This window comes from Silene latifolia, chromosome 8 (genome assembly GCF_048544455.1).
Source record: "Silene latifolia isolate original U9 population chromosome 8, ASM4854445v1, whole genome shotgun sequence".
NCBI classification, from domain to species: domain Eukaryota; kingdom Viridiplantae; phylum Streptophyta; class Magnoliopsida; order Caryophyllales; family Caryophyllaceae; genus Silene; species Silene latifolia.
This window is the reverse complement of record NC_133533.1, coordinates 3,232,346-3,256,040: the sequence shown is the minus strand read 5'-3', so window position 1 is coordinate 3,256,040 and position 23,695 is coordinate 3,232,346. Positions and strand designations below refer to the sequence as shown.

Below are 23,695 nucleotides of genomic sequence, written 5' to 3'. Positions count from 1 at the left end.
TTTTATTCTAACGCCAAGTCCTTTTCGTACTACTACTATAACAATAAGTCTTGCTTGCGACGGGTCGGATCTTGCGACGGGTATTATGTGAGTGGAAATGGGTAGAGGGGACAAGGTGGGCACCCACCCCATGTGCTTTGTCTCTCACCCTTATGGGTTTTGTGTGAGAGAATATGGTACCCGTCTCTTGTTTGTGACGGATACCTCCGTCACAAATAAGAATTTGTGCTACTATAATATTCACATGCAAGTATGCAGCTCAACAATTCTCAACGTGGTCAAACAAATTAAGCAGCTCATATCGATTTTTAGCCGTTGGTTGGTTTGGCTTGGGTATCCTAGCCGTCTATTCTGACGGCTGGTACGATTTTCCGGCATCACCGTCAAGTCATTGCGCACCGAATGGAGAGAGTACAATTAAAATATGAGTGAATAATTTACGGAATCTAATGATTTATGTTTATATTTTTATCGAAATTAAATAGTTTTTTGACATGAGATTATTTGCCATTGGTTGTTTAGAACTTTTTTTTGGTATAATACTATAATGTGACTTCACATAAAATTTTGTTATTCAATGGTAATTAACTTTTACTTGTAATGAATTCAAGTGAACGAACAATGTACTGATTAAACACTATAGGCGGCTCTCATTAAACCCGGCAAAGGGCCATTTGGCTTAGGTCACTTCGTGTCAGGTTATCTCCTACCCGAGTCGTATTTTAAGTCGATCATTTCATGGGAGGTTACTTCCCAATCCGATTTGTAACTCAGAACTACCAGATTTATTTTATTTAGGGTCAATACCAGATCAGACAAAGAACTCGAATATCTTTTACCCGCTCTAGTACGGGCCATAGCTAGCCCACACATACATTTCGGGGCAGTTTAGTTCAGGTCATCGAGTTAAATTCAAGTCCAATTCAAGTATGTCGAGTAAAAAACGAATCCATCTTTTTTAATCTCGGGTCAAACTTATCAAATTAGGTCATCGAGATCGGGTCACCTTTACTACCTCTAGCACGCTCCGTAGCCCACGCATATACCACCACACATTCCCTAAAAAAAAGCCCACGCGTCTAATTTCCTTGATCAACAAGCCATCACAAAAATACAAAATCCAATAAAATATAAATTAATAATAAGTCAAAATATCTTCACACAAATAAAAAGCGTTCTTTTCACGTCCTTTATACCTCCAAAAATATAGGCGAATTCATTTCATCGTAACCACCGTAACTGCACAACGCCGTAACTAGTATTCCCTCTCCTTCTCTCTCTAAATCCTCTCTCTAAAAAATGAGTTATAATGCGTTCTTCGAGAAAGCTTCTAGACCCTTCCGTAATTATCCTAAGCTTTCCACGGTTCTCGTAATCGTCACCGTCGTGTAATTCTTCGCTCTCTGTTTTTATTTTTTATTTTTTGTAAATTATGTTGTTTTGTTTACGCTTTGTATTTGTGATTAAATCGTAAATGATCGAATTATGCTTTAGTTCTTTGTTTTGCTCGTAATTCTGTCAGATTTGTTGAAATTGAATCGTGTATGCATGTTGATTATTGTTGATTTTTCAATTTTGTTGAAATTGATAAATGTATGTTGATTATTGTTGATTTAATGTTTTTATTTATTTATTTATTTAATTATTAGGCTTTTGAATTTCATGAGATTTTAATCTAAATGCGAATTATATAACTAATCTTATGCATTTTGACATGTAATTAGGTTAAATTGATTTATGTTATGATTTTGGACATATTTAGGTAATATGCATAAAATGTTCTCGAAATATATACGGAGATTTCTTTTAACGGAATAAATCTCCTAAATATTTGGAGATTTATTTATCATGCATAAATCTCGTACTCTGTATTATTTAATTTTTTGAGGTTGAAATGTGCTCAACTAGATTAATTATGCAATTGTTTGACATCATTACTCGGTTGATTATTTTAGAAATGGTTAAAATCTGGCAATTTAAATGATAATTTCAAGATTCGTCGAATGATATGTTACTTTTTTTAATGATATTTCATTGCCTTATTCCGTGAATAAGTTTGGCAAGAGCCTGTGTTTTACAGTCTGGTTTAGACGTGTAGTATGAGGTTCTCTGCTTTAGTATTGAATGTTTGGCAACACGTGTCTAATTTATCGAGAAAATAATAGGTATACGTTAAAATGTCGGTTTAGGTCGCTGTCGCGTTATCAACCTAATCTCGTTAAATGCCGGCAACATCATGGTAACTTCATAACCTTTATAACTCGGTTGCATATCGGTGTCTTGGCCGTAATTTAAAACTATAGTGTACCTGGTGTAACATGTCGTTTATGCCGGTATCAATAAGAGAATTGGAATTGACAACACATTCTATTAATAAGAAACTACAATCGAATCTAATCGTTAATAGAACTGTTCATGACATACGTCAAAGGGTTCTCTGGTTGCTTTCCAAATTCATGTGAATTGGAATTTCCGAGGAAGTGCAAAAATGAGATGAGGAGTCTAATAGATGATGAGATCATGTATGTAGATGTTGCTTGTTGCTGTAATTGGTGAAATCACAGCCTCCCAAAGTCGCAAGAATATTTGCGAAGAATAGGTGATCTGAGATCAATTTTGATGATTCTCACTGTAGCTTTTGTACTGTATAATCTGTTTCGACAGTTCGACAGAAGTTTAGTGTTGCGTTGTATGTTATACGGAGTAGCTGATTTACCGGTTAGTCATTCTCAGAAAAAAAAAATTGTAGGCTTGTTGTCTGAAATAGTCTTCTTAAGTTTAGCAATACTGCTTAAGGCCGCATTTTACTCTGCTGTGTATTGAAGGTATAGAACAGAATAATAAAGTATGACAGGGAACTAGGGAAGTATTTATGTATACTTGTAGAGCCATCTTTCAGATGTCAAAGATGGATTTCTTTTTGTTGACCTGTATGATTTTCAGTTATGTTTCTATCTCTGTGATTTTCGTTTCCACTTGAAATGGTAGCTACGGAGATGGTTTTTCTAGGGAACATGTTAAGTTGCCTGGTTACAGCGTTTCTAGTTCCCTTGTATTCAAGTTGTATACAGACTCATGTTGCGTTATTTTACTCTGCCATTTTTGAAATATTAATAGTATTAATTGATATGTTACCTTTTTAATGATATTTCATTGTCTTTTTCCGTGAATAAGTTTGGCAAGAGCCCATGTTTTACAGGCTGGTTTAGACGTGTAGTATACTAGTATTAGGTTCTCTGTTTTAGTATTGAATGTTTGGCAACACGTGTCTAATTTATCGAGAAAATAATAGATATACCTTAATAGTGTTAAAATGTCGGTTTAGGTCGCAGTCGCGTTATAGGTTGTCGCGGCCTAATCTCGCTAAATGCAGTCAACATCGCCCTAATGCGGTCATGGTAAACTTCATCACCGGTTAATGTAATTATTGTAATATTGTATCCTCATTCTAGACTCGGTGATCCAATACTTACGTGAACCGGTGATGCTGTTCAGGCGAGGGGTCTAATAGATAACGAGTCTAATAGATAACGAGATCATGTCTAAAGGTACAAAATCATGTATGTAGATGTTGCTTGTTGCTGTAATTGGTGAAATCACAGCCTCGCAAGAATATTTGCGAAGAATAGGTGATCTGAGATCAATTTTGATGATTCTCACTGTAGCTTGTGTAGCTTTGTACTGTATAGTCTGTTTAACGACAGAAGTTTAGTGTTGCCTTGTGTGTTATACAGAGTAGCTGATTTACCGGTTAGTCATTCTCAGAAGAAAGGATTGTAGGCTTGTTGTCTGAAATAGTCTTCTTAAGTCTTAGAACCGTTAGAACAGAAGTACTGCTTAAGGCCGCATTTTACTCTGCTGTCTATTGATGGTATAGAACAGAATTATTAAAGTATAACATAATGTATACTTGTAAAGCCATCTTTCAGATGTCAACCGTGGATTTGTTTTCTCGACGTGTATAATTTTCCATTATGTTTCATTCTCTGTGATTTCCTTTTCCACTCGAAATGGTAGCTACAGAGATATTTTTTCTAGGGAACATGTTAAGTTGCCTGGTTACAGCGTTTCTAGTTCCCTTAGATTCAAGTTGTATACAGACTCATGTTGCGCTATTTTACTCTGCCTTTTGGTCCATAACTATAAGCATTCAGCAAACATTAGATGGTTGATATGCGTTTTGTACAATTAAGGATATTTCGGGTTGTTTGGTTTGCCAAATTGCCAACTAGATGAATCGAGGATGAATGACTGCATCCCCTTTGAAGAAAATAGTCACTTGTTATTTTTTCGTGTTGTCAATTCTCAGTTAATTGTAGCCTTTGTGACAATTTGTTTGCGGGACTTTGATATTGATGGTGCTCCATGGTGTAATATATAATTTATGCTCTCTTTGTTTGTGATATTTACCTTGATCTGCTTATGATATTTTGATCCCCTTGTAATGTTTTTTTTTTTTCTCTTTGATTAATTTGATTTCTGTCAGTGGAAGTGGTAAAGGTCTGTTGGCATATTCCGATGCAAAAGAATATAATGCCATTGTCTCTGCGCCTGATTTTAAGAAAAAGAAGGTGGTAGTGCTTGGTACTGGATGGGCTGGTACCAGTTTCTTGAAACAACTTAAGCATCCTTCATATGACATTGAAATTATCAGCCCTCGGAATTACTTTGCATTCACGCCTTTGCTTCCAAGTGTTACAGTTGGCACGGTTGAGGCCCGTAGTATTGTTGAGCCAATCAGGAAAATTGTTAGGAAGGTAAAATCGAACTTCAAAAATGACTTATTGTTTAGTTTATCTCAACCCTAGCTTCTGAGTTTCCTTTTATTGTTATTGGCAGAAAGGTTCAAATGTTGTCTTGCAAGAAGCTGAATGCTTAAGCATCGATCCTGTTAACAAGAAGGTAAACTGTCGATCGACTTTGAATGGGAAAGGTGAATTTTCTGTGGAATATGACTACCTTGTCATTGCTATGGGAGCTCAATCCAACACTTTCAACATTCCCGGCGTAGAGGAGAACGCCCACTTTCTAAAGGTGAATAGTTTTTGTTTGTATAACTATATCTCAAAGAAATCACACCTTAACTCAGTGTCGAAATTTACTGACTTCTTGAATCACATTTACAGGAGGTGGAAGACGCCCTAAAAATTCGACGTAGCATCACTGATTGTTTCGAAAAGGCTGCCCTGTCCACCTTCACTGATGAAGAGAGGAAGAAAATACTTCACTTTGTTATTGTTGGTGGTGGACCTACCGGAGTTGAGTTTGCTGCGGAACTTCATGACTATGTGCATGATGATTTGGGGAGATTGTATCCTACAGTAAAGGATTTTGTCAAGATAACACTTCTTGAAGCAACAGATCATATTTTGAATATGTAAGAGCTGTTTCTTTTGTACTTACAGCTATTTTTCTTCCTTTTCATTGTTTATGGGTTGTTAAAGTCACTAGATATCTTCATATCTTCCTTACCTAAAGCACTAATTGCTTACTGTCACTCGGTGTTTGGGAAGACTGTCTATTTATGCGTGTAAAACTTGTATGAGTGTTCATATTTTGTTTACTTGCTGCAGGTTTGACAAAAGGATTACTGAATTTGCTGAAAAGAAGTTTCAAAGAGATGGTATAGACCTGAAAACAGGTTCAATGGTTACGAAAGTGACTGACACAGAAATAACAACTAAAGCACTCAAGAATGGTGGGGAAGTAACATCCTTTCCATATGGAATGATGGTCTGGTCTACTGGAATCGGAACTCGCCCTGTGATAAGGGACTTCATGAGTAAAGTTGGACAAGTATGTGCCTTTTATGTCACAATTTGCATGTTAATCTGAATTTGTCATTGAGCTACTCAAAAGTTCACTTGGGCTTCCGGATTTCAGTTACTTCATAGCGTAAACCATAATTTACTTTCAATTGTAGGCCAACAGGCGCGTCCTGGGAACTGATGAGTGGCTAAGAGTGGAGGGAACACGTGACATATATGCTCTGGGTGATTGCGCAACTATAGTACAACGAAAAGTCATGGTACGTGCATCTTAGCTTCTACATTTTCGAGTTTAAAATTAGAGGGTTGATTCATATTGTGAATATTGGCCATCCATTATTAACATTTCAAGGGCGAGAAAGTAAGCAGGAAATATTTGTAGTAGGTTCATGTTACTCTTTTGTTCTTTCAGCACACTGACTTCACTGAATGACTAGAGTCAGTTGAGTCTTTTGACAGCTCTTTGGATATCTATTAAACTGACCTTTTTCTTTTTACAGGAAGATATTACTGAGATTTTCCAGAAAGCCGACAAGGATAATTCTGGCACTCTAACGGTGAAGGAAATGCAGGAAGTCGTTAAGGATGTACTCGAAAGATACCCTCAAATTGAAATTTATCTCAAGAATAAGAAAATGAAGAGTATTGTTGACCTCATGAAAGATACCAAAGGAGATGCGAAAAAGGAAGCAGTTGAATTGAACATCGAAGAATTCAGATCTGCCCTTTCAGAAGTTGACACTCAAATGAAAAATCTTCCTCCAACTGCTCAGGTAAAGCCTCCCTCAATCTCGAAACCAGAATTAGGAATAGTCAACATTTATGCGAGATTGCAAGATCGGAATCAGAAATAGTCAACACTCAATAGTACATCTCATTCGGCTCTTGTTTATTATGGCTAAATCACTGCCTATAACCTTGAATCTTGTCACAGGTCGCTGATCAGCAAGGTCGCTATCTCGCTGACTGTTTCAATCGCATGGATAAATGTGAAAAGACTCCCGAAGGCCCGATAAGAATCAGACAAGATGGTCGCCATCGTTTCAAGCCTTTTAGGTAATGTTCTATAATTGTAGCATCTTTTTTCTCTCTTGTTAAGTTGTACTACCAAATTAACTGTTACGCGAATGATCCACTGCTGAGGTGATATCAACCAGAAAGTAAACGCGTGTTTGCTCAAAAACACAAGAAATTCGATATACAGTTTAAGTCCTCAAAAGTTCGGATACTGACTTTGCTAGCTAATGACAGGTATAAGCATTTAGGCCAATTTGCGCCACTGGGAGGAGAGCAAGCAGCTGCTCAGATACCTCAGCTACCCGGAGACGGTGTTTCTATTGGGCACAGCACGCAATGGTTGTGGTACTCTGCTTATGCAAGGTACTCAAACTCTTTATCTCTTCTTACCCTTTTATTCATGTCATTAATCTTATGTGTCAAGTCGATAAGATAATACGGAGTAACTTAATAAGTTACTTGCATATTTCAGCATGCAAATTAGCGCGCGTACTAGAGCCGTGGTTGTTGGAGACTGGATCAGGCGTTTCATGTGGGGCAGGGATTCCAGCGGCATCTAAATCACTTAATGATCGTCAAAGCAGTGAACGGTAAAAGTACAATACGACACATTGATTTGGAAATATAATCTAGTGACTCGAATTTTTTTTTTCTATGCTGATATCGCCTTTAAGCTGGCAAATTTTGTTCGAAGTTGATGTTTTTAACCCTTTAGCGGGAATCATGTCTCGATACCATTACCTTTTGGTCTCTTTTGCATAAGAATTATAATCTTGCTGTTAGGATACTTAAGATGCATTGTCATCATGAGTTTTGAATGTTATAATGGAAACAAATGAATATGATCGGCAAAGTTAGTTTGTCGTATCTCGTTATTTGAACGTATAATTGTTCGGCTGTCGTTCCTTCTTAAAATTTTGTAGCTCTTGTTTGGAATTAGCCTTCAGTTGCTTGATTTGAATGAGTCGAGTTGTTAGGCATGACCTGGTGAATTGAGGAGGCATATTATTACGAGTTTATGACGCATATTGCAAGTCTCATTCCTCGTTTAGTATCCTATATATTCATCCTGCAAAATCATGATTATCGTTTAAAGATGTTTCAATCAAATTCCGACCCCTTCCAAAGGAAATAGCATAAATGATTCATTATTACCGTTTGTAAATTCAATTTCTTCTCTACTTATTTTTACACATTACAGTATTATACATCCCACCTACCAATCAATTACAAATTAGAAATAAGTTAAAACTTTCTTAATCACGCGTATCGAGACAAAAATCAAATAGATTACAACCGTTTGTAAATTCAAAATCTCTTGATCTCCTCTACTTATTTTTGCACATCCTTACGAATCAACTACAAATCAACTCAAGTTAAAACTCGTTCTTAATCACGCATATCGAGACAAAAAGCAAAAATTGCATGATAAGACACCACAACCAAATCCACAGGACAAAAAACAAGTCAATTACCAAAGGGGTAAAATAAGGAGCCAAGATTTTGACAAAATGTTTGATTGAGTTACATAAACGACAAAAGAAGTGTCGGGCAGTCGGGCAGATGAGAAAATAGGTGGCAAACTGGCTTCAGGTAACTCGGTCACGCTATTGGTACTTGCTCTTTACATTCGTTTGCTTATTGGACACTATATTCATTCCACACCATTGGTCGAACATGGCCATATTTGAATGCACAAATTCTCATTTGTGATGGCACGTATCTGTCACTTTGGAGTGACGGATACCATTTTTTCTCACAAATGATTCAAATAGAGGAGAGATGGAAGTACATGGGGTGCCCCCACCTTGTCCCCCCTATTCGTTTTGTGAGTGGCATTACCCGTCACTTGCTCCGACCCGTCTTCAGCAAGACTAACTGATTTGAATGATACTCCGTAGGATGTAAATAGGAATTAGGTCCGGTTAATTTGAGTCGAGTTATCTCGATTCAGATCATTTTTTGGTGGATTTTTCAAGTTATTTAGGGATAATATTGGATTTTCGATAATAATAGTTTGAACCGACTTGAATGAGTTCGGGTCAATTTAGGCGGCTTTGTGATTCGAGTTCTCAATTCTGTTACGGGTCATGCTATTTGAGTTGGGTCAGTTTTGACAGGTCTAGAACTAACTAGAGCAAATCAGCCAATTGAGATTCTCTCCATTTTTTAACAGAAATAACGGATTGATAAGATTGCAGAGCACTTGTCTCGCTCTATTATAAGTAGTACTCCCTTCATACCAATCCAAAGGTAACATTGACTTTTTCACACTTGCCGAGACACGTTTTGCAACGTGAATATCTTTAGTTACACATTATTAAAAATTATAAAAAATCGAATTCTTATAGTATTCATGACAATAAATCAAATAAGATCTCACATGACTATATTTTGTCTTCTAGATTAAGAATAATATCGAAGATTCCCTATGACGATAAATAGTGCCATTTTAGTCAATGTTACCTTTGGATTGGTACGGAGGGAGTATAACTTTAATGTATCATTGTATCAATCTCATTTCTCTTCTGAATTGATCTGAAAAACTATTAGTGGACTATATATTTCCATTACCTAAATATTAAGGACTAAATAATGATCATATTATGATAAACATCTAGGTGTAAAGCACTTACATAGTTACATATAGATGCATGCATTGTGCCGTTGAATAAATTTCGTAAAAGTAACTTGTAAATTATGAATTACGGCACTACTGATTTTCAACAAAGCCAAAAATGGTAAAACAGTAGGGGCCGGGCAACGAGGTTACCATCATTTTCACTCTTTCTATAAACGACCATAAATTATTATTCACAAAATCTCATTTGTGACAGGACGTATCCGTCACAAATGAGTGACGGATACCATTTTCTTTCACAAATGACCTAAATAGAGGAGAGAGAAGCATATGAGGGTGGCCCCACCTTATCCCCCTATCCATTTTGTGAGTGACATTATTCGTCACTTGCTCCAACCCGTCTTCAGCAAGACTAATTAATTATTATTAGGTGAAGTGGTATATTTCTAATTTACAAATTACAATGACATTTGTCGTTGTGTAATTAGTTCGAGTCTAGCTATTCCCTTTTGTTTGTGCATGGAAGCTTTATTAAGGTAGCTCATGAATTTGCTCATTTTGCTTTTTAAAACGTAGGTCGACAGTAAACTTAATTAGTTCGTTTGTACATTTTCCTAATATTCAATATTTTTGCCTTATTGATTTCAATTCGAAAGTAACGAATTAATTCCTTTGTGTTTTTTTATCAAAGTTATTATTGGATTCAATGAGGGAGCTTCAAAATGCTACCAGGGACAGTCATATCGACTAGAATAATGGAAAATTTGATATTCTTAGTTCTAATTTGAATTTTTTTTTTCTTATCTAACTTGTTCTATACTAGTTTTGTTGAAAATTTTCCGTCTCTTAATAACAGATTATAATTCCGCCCTTTAGAGGAGTTAATAATTTATTTACTTTCCTCTATTGCTAAGTAAAAGATATATCTCCCCTTTACTCACTTTTGTGAATTGTAAGTTTGTAACTAAAACTTTCTTTTGTCGTATCTCATAGCTCATTAACATGCATTAGCATCAATAATAAAGCTAATTAAGATCCATAATATGATAATAATTACACCATAATTAAATTGAACACCCTACGTGCAAGTACTAAGATAATTAATAAAGTCATGCTTGCTTCAAACCCCAAAAATAACAATCTGTTACCAGCTGTTTCTTATCTCATACTACTACTCCGGTACCTCCCTACTAGTTAGAAAATAACAAAACACTCGTATAAGATCGTTGTATATAATCGGTTTTTTAAATCTTTAATGTCTAGTCACTAGTGGTGGAGTTTTTGAAGTCCTTAGTTAAATTTTTCGATTTTTGTTTACACGTACCTTATATTATTACTTATTATTCGCTCCCCTAAAATCTCTCGCACCCCCTAAATTCAAATCCTAACTTCGCCATTGATTCTATCTCAGCCTTTCAGGCCATTGTATGATACTACATGGTTGTGCATAATATAGATTAAGTTCAGTTTAAGTCGTACATACAACGCTCTTATTGGTGCATAATATTATTTTCCTTGGTACAAAAGGGAGTCACAAGGGCGATTTTGGTGTTGAGGATATTTTAACCCAGCTCATGAGCATTACCTCTCATAACTTAACTGACTAATCTAGTTGACATATGCTTTTCGGGTTGTTCAAGCTTATATTTAACCAAATGTCTTGGGTTCAAGGCCTTCAAGCCATGAGAATGCAACAATGTTAAAACTGATCATGAGGAAGAACTTTACCGTCCTAATGATCCTATCTTACTCGAATCCAGGTAAAACCGATTGGTATTCACCAAAAACTGCTACTTCGTATTGCATGGAATTATGGATAAATCGGTTTTACATAAGACTAATTATACGAGAATTTGCTAACTTTTCTCCTCGACGTTACGTCATTTTTGCTCAAATTAACAATATTATCAATCTAAAAACAAATAAGATCCAAATTAAGACTAATAGTACGATTAAGTAATTAAATTAAATTAAATTAAATTAAACTTAATTAGTGTTTTAGGAAATAGTGAGGGGTCATTAAACTTGCACTCGTGCGGGTGAGGTAAGCACGTGATTAGTCACATGATTGCACACGGTTGTGTCAGGTGACCAGCTAGATTGAGCCACCATTTCAGTAGAGCTTATTAACTTAAACTTCCCATGTTATTCTTAACGCGGGACGGCTAATCAACTTTAATTAACCTACACTATATTACACCATAATGTAAGGTTCTTTGTGGCTAATTATTACGATTATTATTGTTATGATTTTTGTTAGGACAACTATCGGTTGTTACACGGTGGTGGTGACGAGGGTATGGCGGATAATGAATCAATGATCATTGGTCGATACTGGGTGGTACTAGGGGAAATGGCAATGGGTGACTGCTTTGGTTTACATGCACAATCGAACAGTCTAGTATCTGATTTTTGGTAGTGTTATGTCGATAACAATTTATTACGTTTATCGTTTATGTTTTGGTGGTGGAATTATTAGGAAGCTAATTAATACGGAGTATGAATTACAAGTGACTGAATTAAATGTTATTAAAAAGATCATTATAAGTTATCATCAGATGATAATGAGTTTAAGTATTACCATCTCGCATGTATCATTTGTACGGTTGTACCTAACAAAAAATAACAATGCCAAAAGAAAAAGTTTAGGAGTACTATTACGCAAATGGTATTGTGATGAAGATGAGCAAAGCTATAGGATAATTAGGAAAAAAAATAGACTTTTTATGTTGTTTAGGTGTCGGTGTTAGTTTTGTTGATATCCTTGGATTATCATTAAATATACCAGATTACCATTATGCTATGTTTGGGAACCTTGAATTGGAATTGAATTCCAGAATTAAAATATTTCAAGTGTTTGGGAACCCCTAGAATTTGGAATTGGAATTGACTCAATTCCGTATCAATTCCAAACTAGTTAAAATTTGGGGTTCTAAATACCTACCATATACTAGTCATTTCAATTCCATGACTTCTTACGTTTTATTTTGTGACGCAAATTTCGTCACAATATTTTTATTTATGATATTTTTTCCGATCACAAATATTTTTCGAGACAATATTTAATTTTTTCAAATATAAAACATCCAATTCAATTCCAATTCCACGGGTTTCCCAAACTTAATTTTGGATTTGGATTTGGAATTGAATTCAAACATTTCAATTTCTACAATTGAAATCATGGAAATGAAATCAATTCCGTATATCCAAACACTACCTTAATGTATTTTGAAATACAATATAAGAGGATCAAATTAAGAACACCTAATTTTGTGTATAAATACTTTCACTTAATCACTGAGTTAATAAAAAGGCCTAATAATCATTTGTTCATGGAAATATACATGAACTATTAAATGGTCAACAACAGGCACGCCTTTTCTCGACATAACTAAGATTATGCACGGAGTTAGAATATACCGTTCATCCAACAACAATGCATGATGTAGTTCGTGTAGCTAGCTACTAGCTAGGCACCATAGTAGCATGTTCGTAGAAATAACAGTTATTAACACAACTCAAGGATGCATTTAAGTATTTTGTGTTAATCGAGAGCTTAACTTGGTGATCGAGTAAACAAATACTCGTACGGTGTATAACACTGCCTATCTAGTTTGTCTAAAGGCAAAAACTTGGTTAAATGATGGGAAGGAGCTACATGTATGAAAGATTCTATAAGGATAACGACAAGAAATTGAATGATAGAATGAACGGTCCATCTCATTGAAGACGGCTACTATCCGTCACAAGCTGAAGACGGATAGTGGCTTTCTCACAAAATACAAATGTCACTATCCGTCTTCAATGAGAATTTGTGTAGAATGAAATATAAAAGGTGAATAACCACATTCATATTGAGTTCAGTGGCGGAATCATGAATTGATGTAAAGAGGCGGCGAGAATTTTCAGGTTGGTTTGATATACTGACTAGTGTAGAGCCCGTGCGAGTGCACGGTATTTTAGATTTATATGTGTAGAGAACTTAATAATTAGAGTTAATAATAATATATAAATGAACTTTGAATTTTATTTTTAATTATCTACAATTATTAATGTGTAAAAATATAAAGAATTAAAATAGAGTGATTTTACATTTTTGCTCAGAATAAGTTTATGATTAAAAAAAATAAGATTGTTAGCATTTCAAAAACTTATGCTTATTTTTAAAGCATATAACTATTTTTGTAATTTTTGTTACAATATACGGAGTAAAAAATTTAAAGAATAAAAAAGTGAAAAGCACACAGTGATTTTAATAATATGAATAAAATCTGCATACGTTTTAAATATAATATTTACGACATTTAAGTAGTCATATAGGACTAATGAGATAATAACGAATAAAATACATTTGGTCCAACTATAAAAGTGCGTTGTTTGATTAGATATTGTGATACATAAATGGCATACATGAGGTCCAATACATATCTAGATAAAGTTAGACACTTAGGCCCGATTTCTAGCTAAAAACATTTAGGCGGAAAAATTTTCAGTTTTTTTATTCTTTTAGTATAAGGGGATGTGATAGAGTAAACTAAAAATATATATCGAAAATTTTAACTACAAATGAACTTCCAATTTTTCATTGTTTACGGATGATTGTCCTTGCTAAAGCCTCACATAGCCCTCACCTGATTCGGCTACTAAATGTGTTCAATATCCTAAACTAATTAATTTCTAGTTTCTATCTTTGGTTCCAAGTGTTTTTGTTATCTTAAAACATCTCCATTGTACTTGAGAGAGAGAGAGAAAGAGAAAGAGAAAGAGAGAGAGGAGGAGGTGGTGGTGCAGAGTGAAAATGAAGAGAAACGGTATTTATAATAGTTACCTATTTGGCTATGTTCTTTTGGACTGAAACGGATTTAATCTGAATTGAACTGAATTTATAGGATCTGACTGAACTCAACTAAACTTATAGGATCTCGAATCGAATCGAACTTATAGGATCGAATCGAATCGAACTTATTGGATCGAATCGAACTTATAGGATTCGAATCGAATCGAATCGAATCGAACTTATAGGATCTGAACTGAACTTACATGATCCGAATTTAAATTAACTTAAATTAATTTAACTTAAATATTATTATTATTATTATTATTATTATTATTATTATTATTATTATTATAAAACCGCAACTTTTTATTATTGTTGTTGTTATTATTATTATTATTATTATTATTATTATAAAACCGCAAACTTTTATTGAGATTAAACAAAAAATTTACAAAAAATTAGTGGGCAGCCAAGAGAGAACACTGATAAGAAAATATAGTCTAAAACACAAGGTAAGAATGTAAGATAATAACATTTTTCCGCTTTATATGCAGTGGTTTGTTCATACATTATATATACTACGGTTACATTAGGATAAAAAATAATGAGAAGAGTGATAATTTTGTTTTAAAAATAATAATGTATATATGTATCAAATAATTAATAATTTCAAATGTTTTTACATCGGTTTTTAAAAATAATACTCTATATGTAACTTTTCTAAACTGAATTTATAGGATCTGAATTGAACTTATAGGATCTGAACCGAACTGAACTTATAGGATCTGAACTGAACTGAACTAAACTTATAGGATCTGAACTGAATTTATAAAATCTGAACTTAACTGAACTTATAGGATCTGAAGTAAACTTAAATTAAGTGAATTTAAGTTCAAAAGAACAGGGCCTTTATGGTCTTATGGATGAAAATTACTAGTATTCACTTTTCTTCAAGACCTTCACTAATGCCGAACATAGAGTTACTCCATATGAGAATAATAATTTCCCTCCTCATTTAATTTTAACTTCTACTACTTTCGAGATAATTACTTCATTAAAGTAAAGACTTTGGCTCGTAACTATATTTGGATCATCTAGAGTTTAAAAATTACCTCTAAATGGTAGAGTTCACTTAAAATGGTAAACAATACTTCGTATTATTCATTCTTTAGTACATAATTAAATGATCATAAATATATCCATACCTATTTTATTATCTATAAATCGTAAGAAAGTTGTTATCAACCTTTTTTTCCAACCGTCCCGCTTTAGGTCCTATTCTATTTGGCTCAAATAAATTAAACTAAATTAAATAGAGTCTAGCTGAATGAATGAAGGAGAAGTACATAAGTAAAACAAAATTGAATTAACCTGAAGTGAATGGTGGTGAGTTGGATTGAACTGAATGGAATATAGCTAAATTAAAATGAGCTAAAATTAAGTCAGAAATAACAGGATTTTAGTTTCTCACGAGCGCTCAAACTAATACTCCATAGACTATGAAGATCAAGCAAAAAATACAATATTCTAAGTAGATGTGGCGAAATTGGCCCGACCTGACACCCGAACTCAAGACTCAAACTAGATCCGAACCCGAACTGATCCCACCCGAATGTTTATTGTTGCAAACTGATTATTATCCATAAATAACTTGATAATAGTTGACCCGAAATGATTCGACATGAAATGACTCAACCTGAAATTGACCCGATCCAAGTCCGACTCAATTGATCCATTTATCAAGTCTAAATTTGTAAGTGATTGGGAGAGTAGAAGGTAGATTGCCATCCTCAAATCGTAAATTTTACCAATTTTATTGGTTAGAAATTCCACCGTCCGACTCAATTGATCCATTTATCAAGTCTAAATTTGTAAGTGATTGGGAGAGTAGAAGGTAGATTGCCATCCTCAAATCGTAAATTTTACCAATTTTATTGGTTAGAAATTCCACCATGTTCTAATCATACAACCACAATTGTCCACAAGGTTGGTAGTTTTGAAGACAACTTTTACCTTGAAGTGGGAATATAGGATCTAAATCAACAGATCTTGAGATGAAAACAGCAAATCCACACAAAAATAACAACAGTAAACTAATCAAAAGTAAACCAATCTATCATTTCTTGCAACTATTTATTCACTTAACAATAACAAAATTAACCAATAACAATAATCAAATTTAAGTGGAGCTCCTTGCTTTGTTTTTTTGCTTACACAAGAGAGAGAAGGAACCAATTACATTATTCACATCCCTTTTGGCCTTTTGGGATGCTTCAAAGATTCAATTAACTTCTTAATTACCTTCTAATCTCTCCATTTTTATTTATTTAATTAAAAAAGGTCAAGTAATAATAATCACACATACTTGTCTAAGACAGTCTAAGACCATATTCTTTTGAACTTAATATCACTTCAGTTCAGTGTAATTCTTCTCTTCACAAATTAACTCTTACTTCATTTCAGTTTAGTTTTATTAAGTTCAGTTCTTTTCAGTTAAGCTTTATTAATTTCAGTTTAGTTCAGTTCAGACAGTTTCAGTAAAAAAGAAGAGACCCTAACACAAGTTTATTATAAAAGGATTTGTTATCATAACTAATTTTAACATTAACAACATGATTATATTGTATCCATTATAAATGTAAAACCATATTACGAAGTATACAAGATTAACCGACTAATAATTATTCTCTTCGTTCACTCAATAATTTTCATTTGCTTTATTTTTTTAACACAAAATAAAACAAAATTAAACTATTCCATCTCATGACAATTTCAATTTCTTACTAATCCCTCTTTTTTATATGTCATCAAGATCAATTGATTCTCTTTCTCCCATGGCAGATCTCATCTTCCATTAACCTTCCCTCATCAAAATCCTCTAATCCTATATATATAATCACTCAAATCACTTTTCTAATTCCTCTAAATTTGCTCATCTAACTCTTCAAACAATACCATTTTCCTCAACCTTTGTTCAACAATGGAGTTCACTAAACTACACATTTGATTTTACTTTTTTTTTTCAATTTTTAAGAACAACCCAATAATTGTTTCAAGAAAATAATTACTGGGTTTATCATAGTTTTTCAATTTATTGAAGAGATTTTCATTTTTTCAACCCCTAAGTACAAAGCACTTAGTGCTTTAGGTACAACCACTGCTTCTACTTCTTCTTTTGTAGGGTCCATACCCTAATATCCCTTACTTTTCATCCTTTTTTAATTATTTTTGACAAATTTTCCAACTTTTCATTATTATTAGCCTCATCTAATCTAAATCCCTCTTCATCCTTTGAAAAAAAAATCCCTTAATTTTCTTTCTTTTCCTAAATTTTGCGTGTTTATCTCTATAAAGTTGTTAATTTAGTTGTTTTTATAAGATTTATGTAAGTGGGGTGGTTTGTTTGTGCAAAAATTGAAGATGGTAGATTCAAAAAAGAGCAAAAAAACCCCTTAATTTTGTTTGTTTTCCTAAATCTTGTGTTTTGTTGTTTTTTTAAGATTTATGTAAGTGGGGTGGTTTGTTTTGAGCAAAAATTAAGATGGTAGATTCAAAAAAGCTCAAAAAATCATTTGATTTAGATGAAAATAGTCAAAAAGCTCCCTTAATTTTGTTTGTTATCCTAAAATTTGTAAGTTTTTATCAATAAAGTTGTTAAATTTAGTTATTTTTTAAGATTTATTTAAGTGGGGTTGTTAATTTAAGCAAATTTAAAGATGTTAGATTCAAAAAAAATAAAAAAATCATATGATTTAGATGAAAATAGTCAAAGAATATCATCATTTCCTGATGAAGTATTGGAAAATGTTTTAGGAATGTTGGAATCAAACAAAGATAGAAGTTCAGTTTCATTAGTTTGTAAAGATTGGTATAATGCTGAAAGATGGAGTAGAACACATGTGTTTATTGGTAATTGTTATGCTGTTACACCTGAAATTGTTGCTAGAAGATTCCCAAATATTAGGAGTGTTATTTTAAAAGGAAAACCTAGGTTTTCTGATTTTAATTTAGTTCCTGATAATTGGGGTGCTGATATTCATCCTTGGCTTGTTTGTTTTCATAAAGTTTACCCATTTCTTGAGGAACTTAGATTGAAAAGAATGAGTATTTGTGATGAAAGTTTGGAGTTTTTAGCTATGTCTTTTCCTTTGTTTAAGAGGATTTCTCTTCTTAGCTGTGATGGATTCAGTACTGATGGTCTTGCTGCTGTTGCCACTCATTGCAAGTATGATCTTCTTACTGCCCCTTTTCTCCAATGCTTGAATACGTGATTTTGTCGATAAATTTACGAGTATTTGATTCTGTTTTACTGATTTATGGTTTAATTGTGCTGTATAGTATAGATCTGTGCAGTTGATTGAGTTGGGATTTCACACATTCTTGTTTACAACCGTTGTAAACAAGAATAATTTACAACGAGAGTATAAATCCACCCAAACCAACACCTTTTTTTAGGGTGATGATGTTTTCCATCCCTTCGTTATAATTTACAACCGTTACAAGCAAGACTAACTGTAGTTTGATCATTGATATTTACTTCGGAGTACTCCGTACTTGTTTGGTTAATGTAGCTGTGGAGTGTATGAATGCAGTTTAGTAAATGTCGTACCCGAAAAGGATGGACTTATCCTTCTTTATTTGGCATTCATCCTCTTTTTACATCATTAGTAAGATGTAGACTAGTATGTGTTTCCTTTTCGGTTCTTCTTTCTTTCCTCCCTATCTTTATTGGTTGGACTTTTGCCTTAATCTGTGATTATAAGTTCTGTAGTTATCCCCTTAAATGTCGGTATCCACCTTAATGTGGTTAGGTATTCCCAACTTAATTCCGCATGTAATCTAGCCGAAATGGTATTGTATTATCCTAAACCAACCCTCCCCTAAAATGTTAGCTTTGGAAAGTTACACATTTGTGTTTTATGCCAGAATTATTTGGTCACTTTGTCTATTTGTTTCATTTGTGCTTAAGTGATTGCAAAAGACTCAAAAGGATAGTATTTGACAAAAGACGACACGGGTTAGATTAATCGGCCACTTCTCTAATTTGAGTGAGAAATTTTGTTTTTAGGAAGTTGTCTCACTCATGACAACATCCTGTCATTCTTGTCTGTTGAGTTAACTTCACCTATGACAAGGTTGTGTCGAAATTGTGGATAACGTTGGATTTTCAACATTTGTTTGAATTGTCTCCTGATTGCGAGTTCAACGAACTCATCATGATGAAAATGTTGTCATTTCAAACTTGTTGCCAAGTACTCAACTTCTTGTTTTGGATAGATGATGTAAATTGTAAACGACAAAAATACCATACATGTTTACTCCGAATTTCTTAAATTTTGTACCCTTATTTTTATTTATTTGGGATGTCCTATATATTGTTCGTACTTCTTTTATAGGCAAGTTTGGTATGATATTCTTGAAGCTTGGACGTAAAATATATCAAATAATTCATTGCTCACAAGTGACTTGATTTTTCTATTGGGAAGGATATACATCATCAATAGCATTACCTCAATGCCTAAAGGGCTCTCGCAAATTGCGGGATAGGAGGGTGTCAGATGTACAAAACCTTATAATTGTGTTAACAATACAAACAGTTTTTTTCTGAATGACACGAATATTGCATCGAGAACTGTGTTGAATAACTGTTAATTTCCATTAGAAAGAACCGCAACATTGCTGTTAAGTTGTTATGTGTATGTGTTCTGAATCTGACGTTTAAGAGACTTCTTTGCTGAAACATTTGATTTTATGTACCAGGAACTTGGTTGAGCTGGACATTCAGGAAAATGGGATTGATGACCGTAGTGGCAGCTGGTTGAGTTGTTTTCCGGAAAACTTCACGTCACTGGAAATATTAAACTTTTCCAATCTCAACTCTGAAGTAAGCTTTGCGTCCCTTGAAAGACTTGTTGCTAGGTGCAAATCTTTAAGGACTTTGAAGGTCAACAAAAATATTACCTTGGAGCAGTTACAAAGGTTACTTGTCCATACTCCGTGGTTGGCACAGCTTGGGACGGGTTCCTTCTCACAGGAGCTCCACCTTTCCCAATATGCGAGCCTGGAGAGTGTATTTAATAACTTCCGGAATCTTCAAACTATCTCTGGATTGTGGGATGCCAATTCAGTCTATCTGCCTGTTATTTATCCTGCATGCTCAATGCTGACATTTTTGAATCTGAGCGATGCAGCTCTGCAATGCGATGAACTTGCTCAACTTCTTGCTCATTGTCCGAATCTTCGCCGACTTTGGGTAGGTTTCTTACTTTCAAGTTGAGATAACTCTTAAAATGGGAATTTGACTCCCTAGATTTTGAACTCGCTTTTATCCTGGATAATAAATGGTGTATTTTTGAAAAAGAGGAAATACTAAATAATGGTAACTGGTGGCTTTGAGCGCCGTGTAAGTGATATATGACCATTCCCACCGGATAAAGTTAATAGGATACTTTTTTCTCCTTCCGCCTTAACGTTCTAGAAACCTATTAACAAGCTGTTCAGAATGACCTCTACCTATGATGAAGACTCTTTCCTTGTGTGGCGATGACCCTTTTAGTTTGTAACTTTGTATATTTCTGATCATGTTGATTTTCCACGGTCATCTCTAGTAAATCCTTGGTTCCTTACGATTTATTGCCACTTGTCCATTAGCTTTGAGGCAGTTCTGTTTCGATGTATGTTGGTCCTGGGATGTTTAAAGTGTTAATATAGTTTATCGTATCGAATGTTCTTGGGTCTAATTTTGTTAACTTTTGTTAGGTGCTGGATACTGTGGGAGATAAAGGTTTGGAAACCGTTGGATCTAACTGCCCGTTACTAGAAGAACTACGAGTTTTTCCCGCAAGTCCCTTTGAAGCGGAAATTGATCACGGGGTTACTGAGTCGGGTTTTGTTTCCGTTTCATATGGATGCCCTAAACTCAAATGTGTTCTCTATTTCTGCCGGCAAATGACAAATGCTGCTGTAGCAACCATTGTGAAAAACTGCCCGGAATTCACTCATTTTCGCCTGTGCATCATGAACCCGGGTCAACCCGACCACTTAACCAATGAGCCGATGGACGAGGCTTTCGGGTCTGTTGTCAAAGGTTGTAAGAAGCTCAGAAGACTAGCCGTTTCTGGTTTGTTAACCGACTTGACCTTTGAATACATTGGGAAGTATGCAAAGAACCTTGAGACTCTCTCAGTTGCTTTTGCTGGAAGTAGTGACCGAGCAATGCAATGTGTTCTTTCGGGTTGTCCTAAGTTGAGACGGTTGGAGATAAGGGACTGCCCATTCGGTAATTCTGCCCTTCTTTCAGGATTAGAAAGATATGAGTCGATGAGATCTCTCTGGATGTCGGCATGCAATGTAACAATGAGTGCATGCGAACTATTGGCTAAGGAAATGCCTAGGTTGAATGTCGAGGTTATCAATGATGAAAGTACTGATGAATGCATTGACTGTCATGCCGATAAAGTTTATGTCTATCGTTCGGTGGCTGGACCGAGAAAAGATGCTCCGCCTTTCGTCCTCACACTTTGAAGTAAATTTCTTAGCTTGGTAACTTTTCATCCCTACATACTCTTTCTATGTGACCTTAGGAAAGAATTACCATCCGGTAGTAATTTCTTTGACCTGCCAGTATGTGGAACTTGCTAATTTTTACAGCGGCCAAGCTAAAAGTGATTGATTGACAGTCGTAACGTAAATTTCTAATTTTTCCCCTGAAATAAAACCCTGTTGCCAATTTACCATTGTAAACCTAAAACCTTTTAGAACTGTAAGATGTTGCTGGGGAGAGTGACGGATAGTGAAACTCCGGTTTGATGTGAAATTTGTCGACTATGTTTGGGCTGTCGATGTTACTCAGATGGGTGAACATAGGTTGGTTATGGTGTCGATTTATTGGCTCATGTGCAGACTATTGAGCTGGTGGACACGAAGCTGCAGCGACCCGACTAAAGTTTGATGGCTAATCTCATTTACAACAACCTAGTGAGTCGAGGACTCGAGGATGGCAATAGATCCAGGTTATATCCCACGTTGGTCCAATACCGATTATGTGTATCCGGATCCAAATCTAACTTTGTTGGGCCGGTGGATCAAAATTTGAATCCATTTCTCGTAGTTGAGATACTGATTCATCCAAATAAGTCGGTTTTTATGGGTGTGATCTGAAACTGTTGGACACCTGGACCCGATACTGAGGGGTCCATGTATGGATATGAGATCTTTGGACCCAAAATCTCTGGGTGTGACCTGAAACTGTTGGACACCTGGACCCGATACTGAGGGGTCCGTGACTCCGTGTATGGATATGAGATCTTTGGACCCAAAATCTGTGGGTTGAATTTGGATTCTGATTTGATCCAACAAGCTGTCATCCAGATCTGACCCGTCAGCCATTGCCATCCCTACTCGTGAACCCCAAACACGCAGCACGCAGGATTCAAAGCTGGTGTCGATTCATGAAGTCTTAGAAATCCAAAACTCGAATTCTTTTTAATCCATCCCTGGTGTATAAGACTCTTAAGTAGCTTCTGTAATAGAAATTTCTTAGAAAGTTTTTTTTTTTTTTTTTTTTTTTTACTTGCCTAATGCTTTGTTGTAGACATCATGTCTTCATTTGATAAACATGTGCTAAAACAGTAGTTCATGTCTTAAATCTTATTCATCATCACGCTTACGTTGCTCCAGTTTGTCTTACTGTTGTAATTTTAATTTCAAAAAATATTAATGTAGTCTTTAAGTTTGGCTTTGTAGCACTAGATTTGCTAATCGGGCTTCTAGTGTTTACTTAATGAAGTAGCTTGTTATGTAACTTTGGGATGCGGTAGGCTCTCTTTTTTCTCTTTCAAAAAAAAAAAAAAAAAAAAACTTAATGACTTCTTATACTCCTTCCGTTCCCAGTAAGGATCATTTGTCCCATTTGGTGTCTCATTCTGTATCCTACTCCATACATATTCTGATACATCAACTAATTATACTATATATTGCATATTTTATTCTTGAATCAAGTGATGTGTCAGAAGATAAATGGAGTGGGACACAGAATGTGACACAAAAGTGGGACATAGGATCCTTACTGGTTCGTTCCGGTCATTTGTTGTCCTTTGGTTTTGACACAAAGACCAAGGAAAGGGGAGGAGGCCAATTACTAAATGACAAGTGGAATAAATTGAGTGTGAATGATCAAATTACTCATTAAATTTATTCTTAAAATAGAAAGGATAACAAATGACTGAGACACCCAAAAATGGAAAAGAACAACAAATGACCGGGGACAGAGGGAGTAGATGCTAATGAGTTGAAATGAGAAATTTAAGGTAAAATCCCGACCCGATATATCCAAAACGGCCCGACTTGGAGTGATCCCACCTAAAAAAAGACTTGATCAGAAAATGAGTTGATAATTGTTAATCTGAAAATAACTCGACTTAACTGGCCCAATTTCCCAGATCTAGAATACTAACCTTGTAGGTGAAAAATGAATCAGGGCAATCTGAAATACCTCATACGTAGGCATGACGCATTAGTTATACAATCAAAACTTGTTTAAATAATGTAAAA

The 23,695-nt window shown here is 34.8% G+C and overlaps 2 protein-coding genes across 2 annotated transcripts; both read left to right on the top strand.

Moving 5' to 3' along the window:
- The first annotated feature begins 1,125 nt into the window (after window positions 1–1,125).
- Window positions 1,126–7,724, top strand: LOC141596037 (external alternative NAD(P)H-ubiquinone oxidoreductase B2, mitochondrial). Its single transcript, XM_074416035.1, has 10 exons — window positions 1,126–1,388; window positions 4,487–4,757; window positions 4,840–5,034; window positions 5,127–5,377; window positions 5,574–5,796; window positions 5,924–6,028; window positions 6,269–6,541; window positions 6,703–6,824; window positions 7,020–7,148; window positions 7,258–7,724. The coding sequence occupies exons 1-10, from the start codon at window positions 1,300–1,302 to the stop codon at window positions 7,343–7,345; spliced, it is 1,746 nt and encodes a 581-aa protein (XP_074272136.1). The 5' UTR covers window positions 1,126–1,299; the 3' UTR covers window positions 7,346–7,724.
- A 9,130-nt stretch (window positions 7,725–16,854) lies between these two features.
- LOC141596036 (protein TRANSPORT INHIBITOR RESPONSE 1-like) lies at window positions 16,855–21,893 on the top strand. Its single transcript, XM_074416034.1, has 3 exons — window positions 16,855–18,368; window positions 19,904–20,396; window positions 20,903–21,893. The coding sequence occupies exons 1-3, from the start codon at window positions 17,860–17,862 to the stop codon at window positions 21,665–21,667; spliced, it is 1,767 nt and encodes a 588-aa protein (XP_074272135.1). The 5' UTR covers window positions 16,855–17,859; the 3' UTR covers window positions 21,668–21,893.
- Window positions 21,894–23,695: the final 1,802 nt, after the last annotated feature.

Bases quoted from the DNA above. Each gene is read 5' to 3' on its own strand.
- LOC141596037 (XM_074416035.1), top strand. From the start codon at position 1,300: ATGAGTTATAATGCGTTCTTCGAGAAAGCTTCTAGACCCTTCCGTAAT. The intron at 4,758-4,839 runs GTAAAATCGAAC...TGTTATTGGCAG, and splicing joins TCAGGAAAATTGTTAGGAAG to AAAGGTTCAAATGTTGTCTT. The intron at 5,035-5,126 runs GTGAATAGTTTT...TCACATTTACAG, and splicing joins AGAACGCCCACTTTCTAAAG to GAGGTGGAAGACGCCCTAAA.
- LOC141596036 (XM_074416034.1), top strand. From the start codon at position 17,860: ATGTTAGATTCAAAAAAAATAAAAAAATCATATGATTTAGATGAAAAT. The intron at 18,369-19,903 runs GTATGATCTTCT...TTTATGTACCAG, and splicing joins GCTGTTGCCACTCATTGCAA to GAACTTGGTTGAGCTGGACA. The intron at 20,397-20,902 runs GTAGGTTTCTTA...AACTTTTGTTAG, and splicing joins CGAATCTTCGCCGACTTTGG to GTGCTGGATACTGTGGGAGA.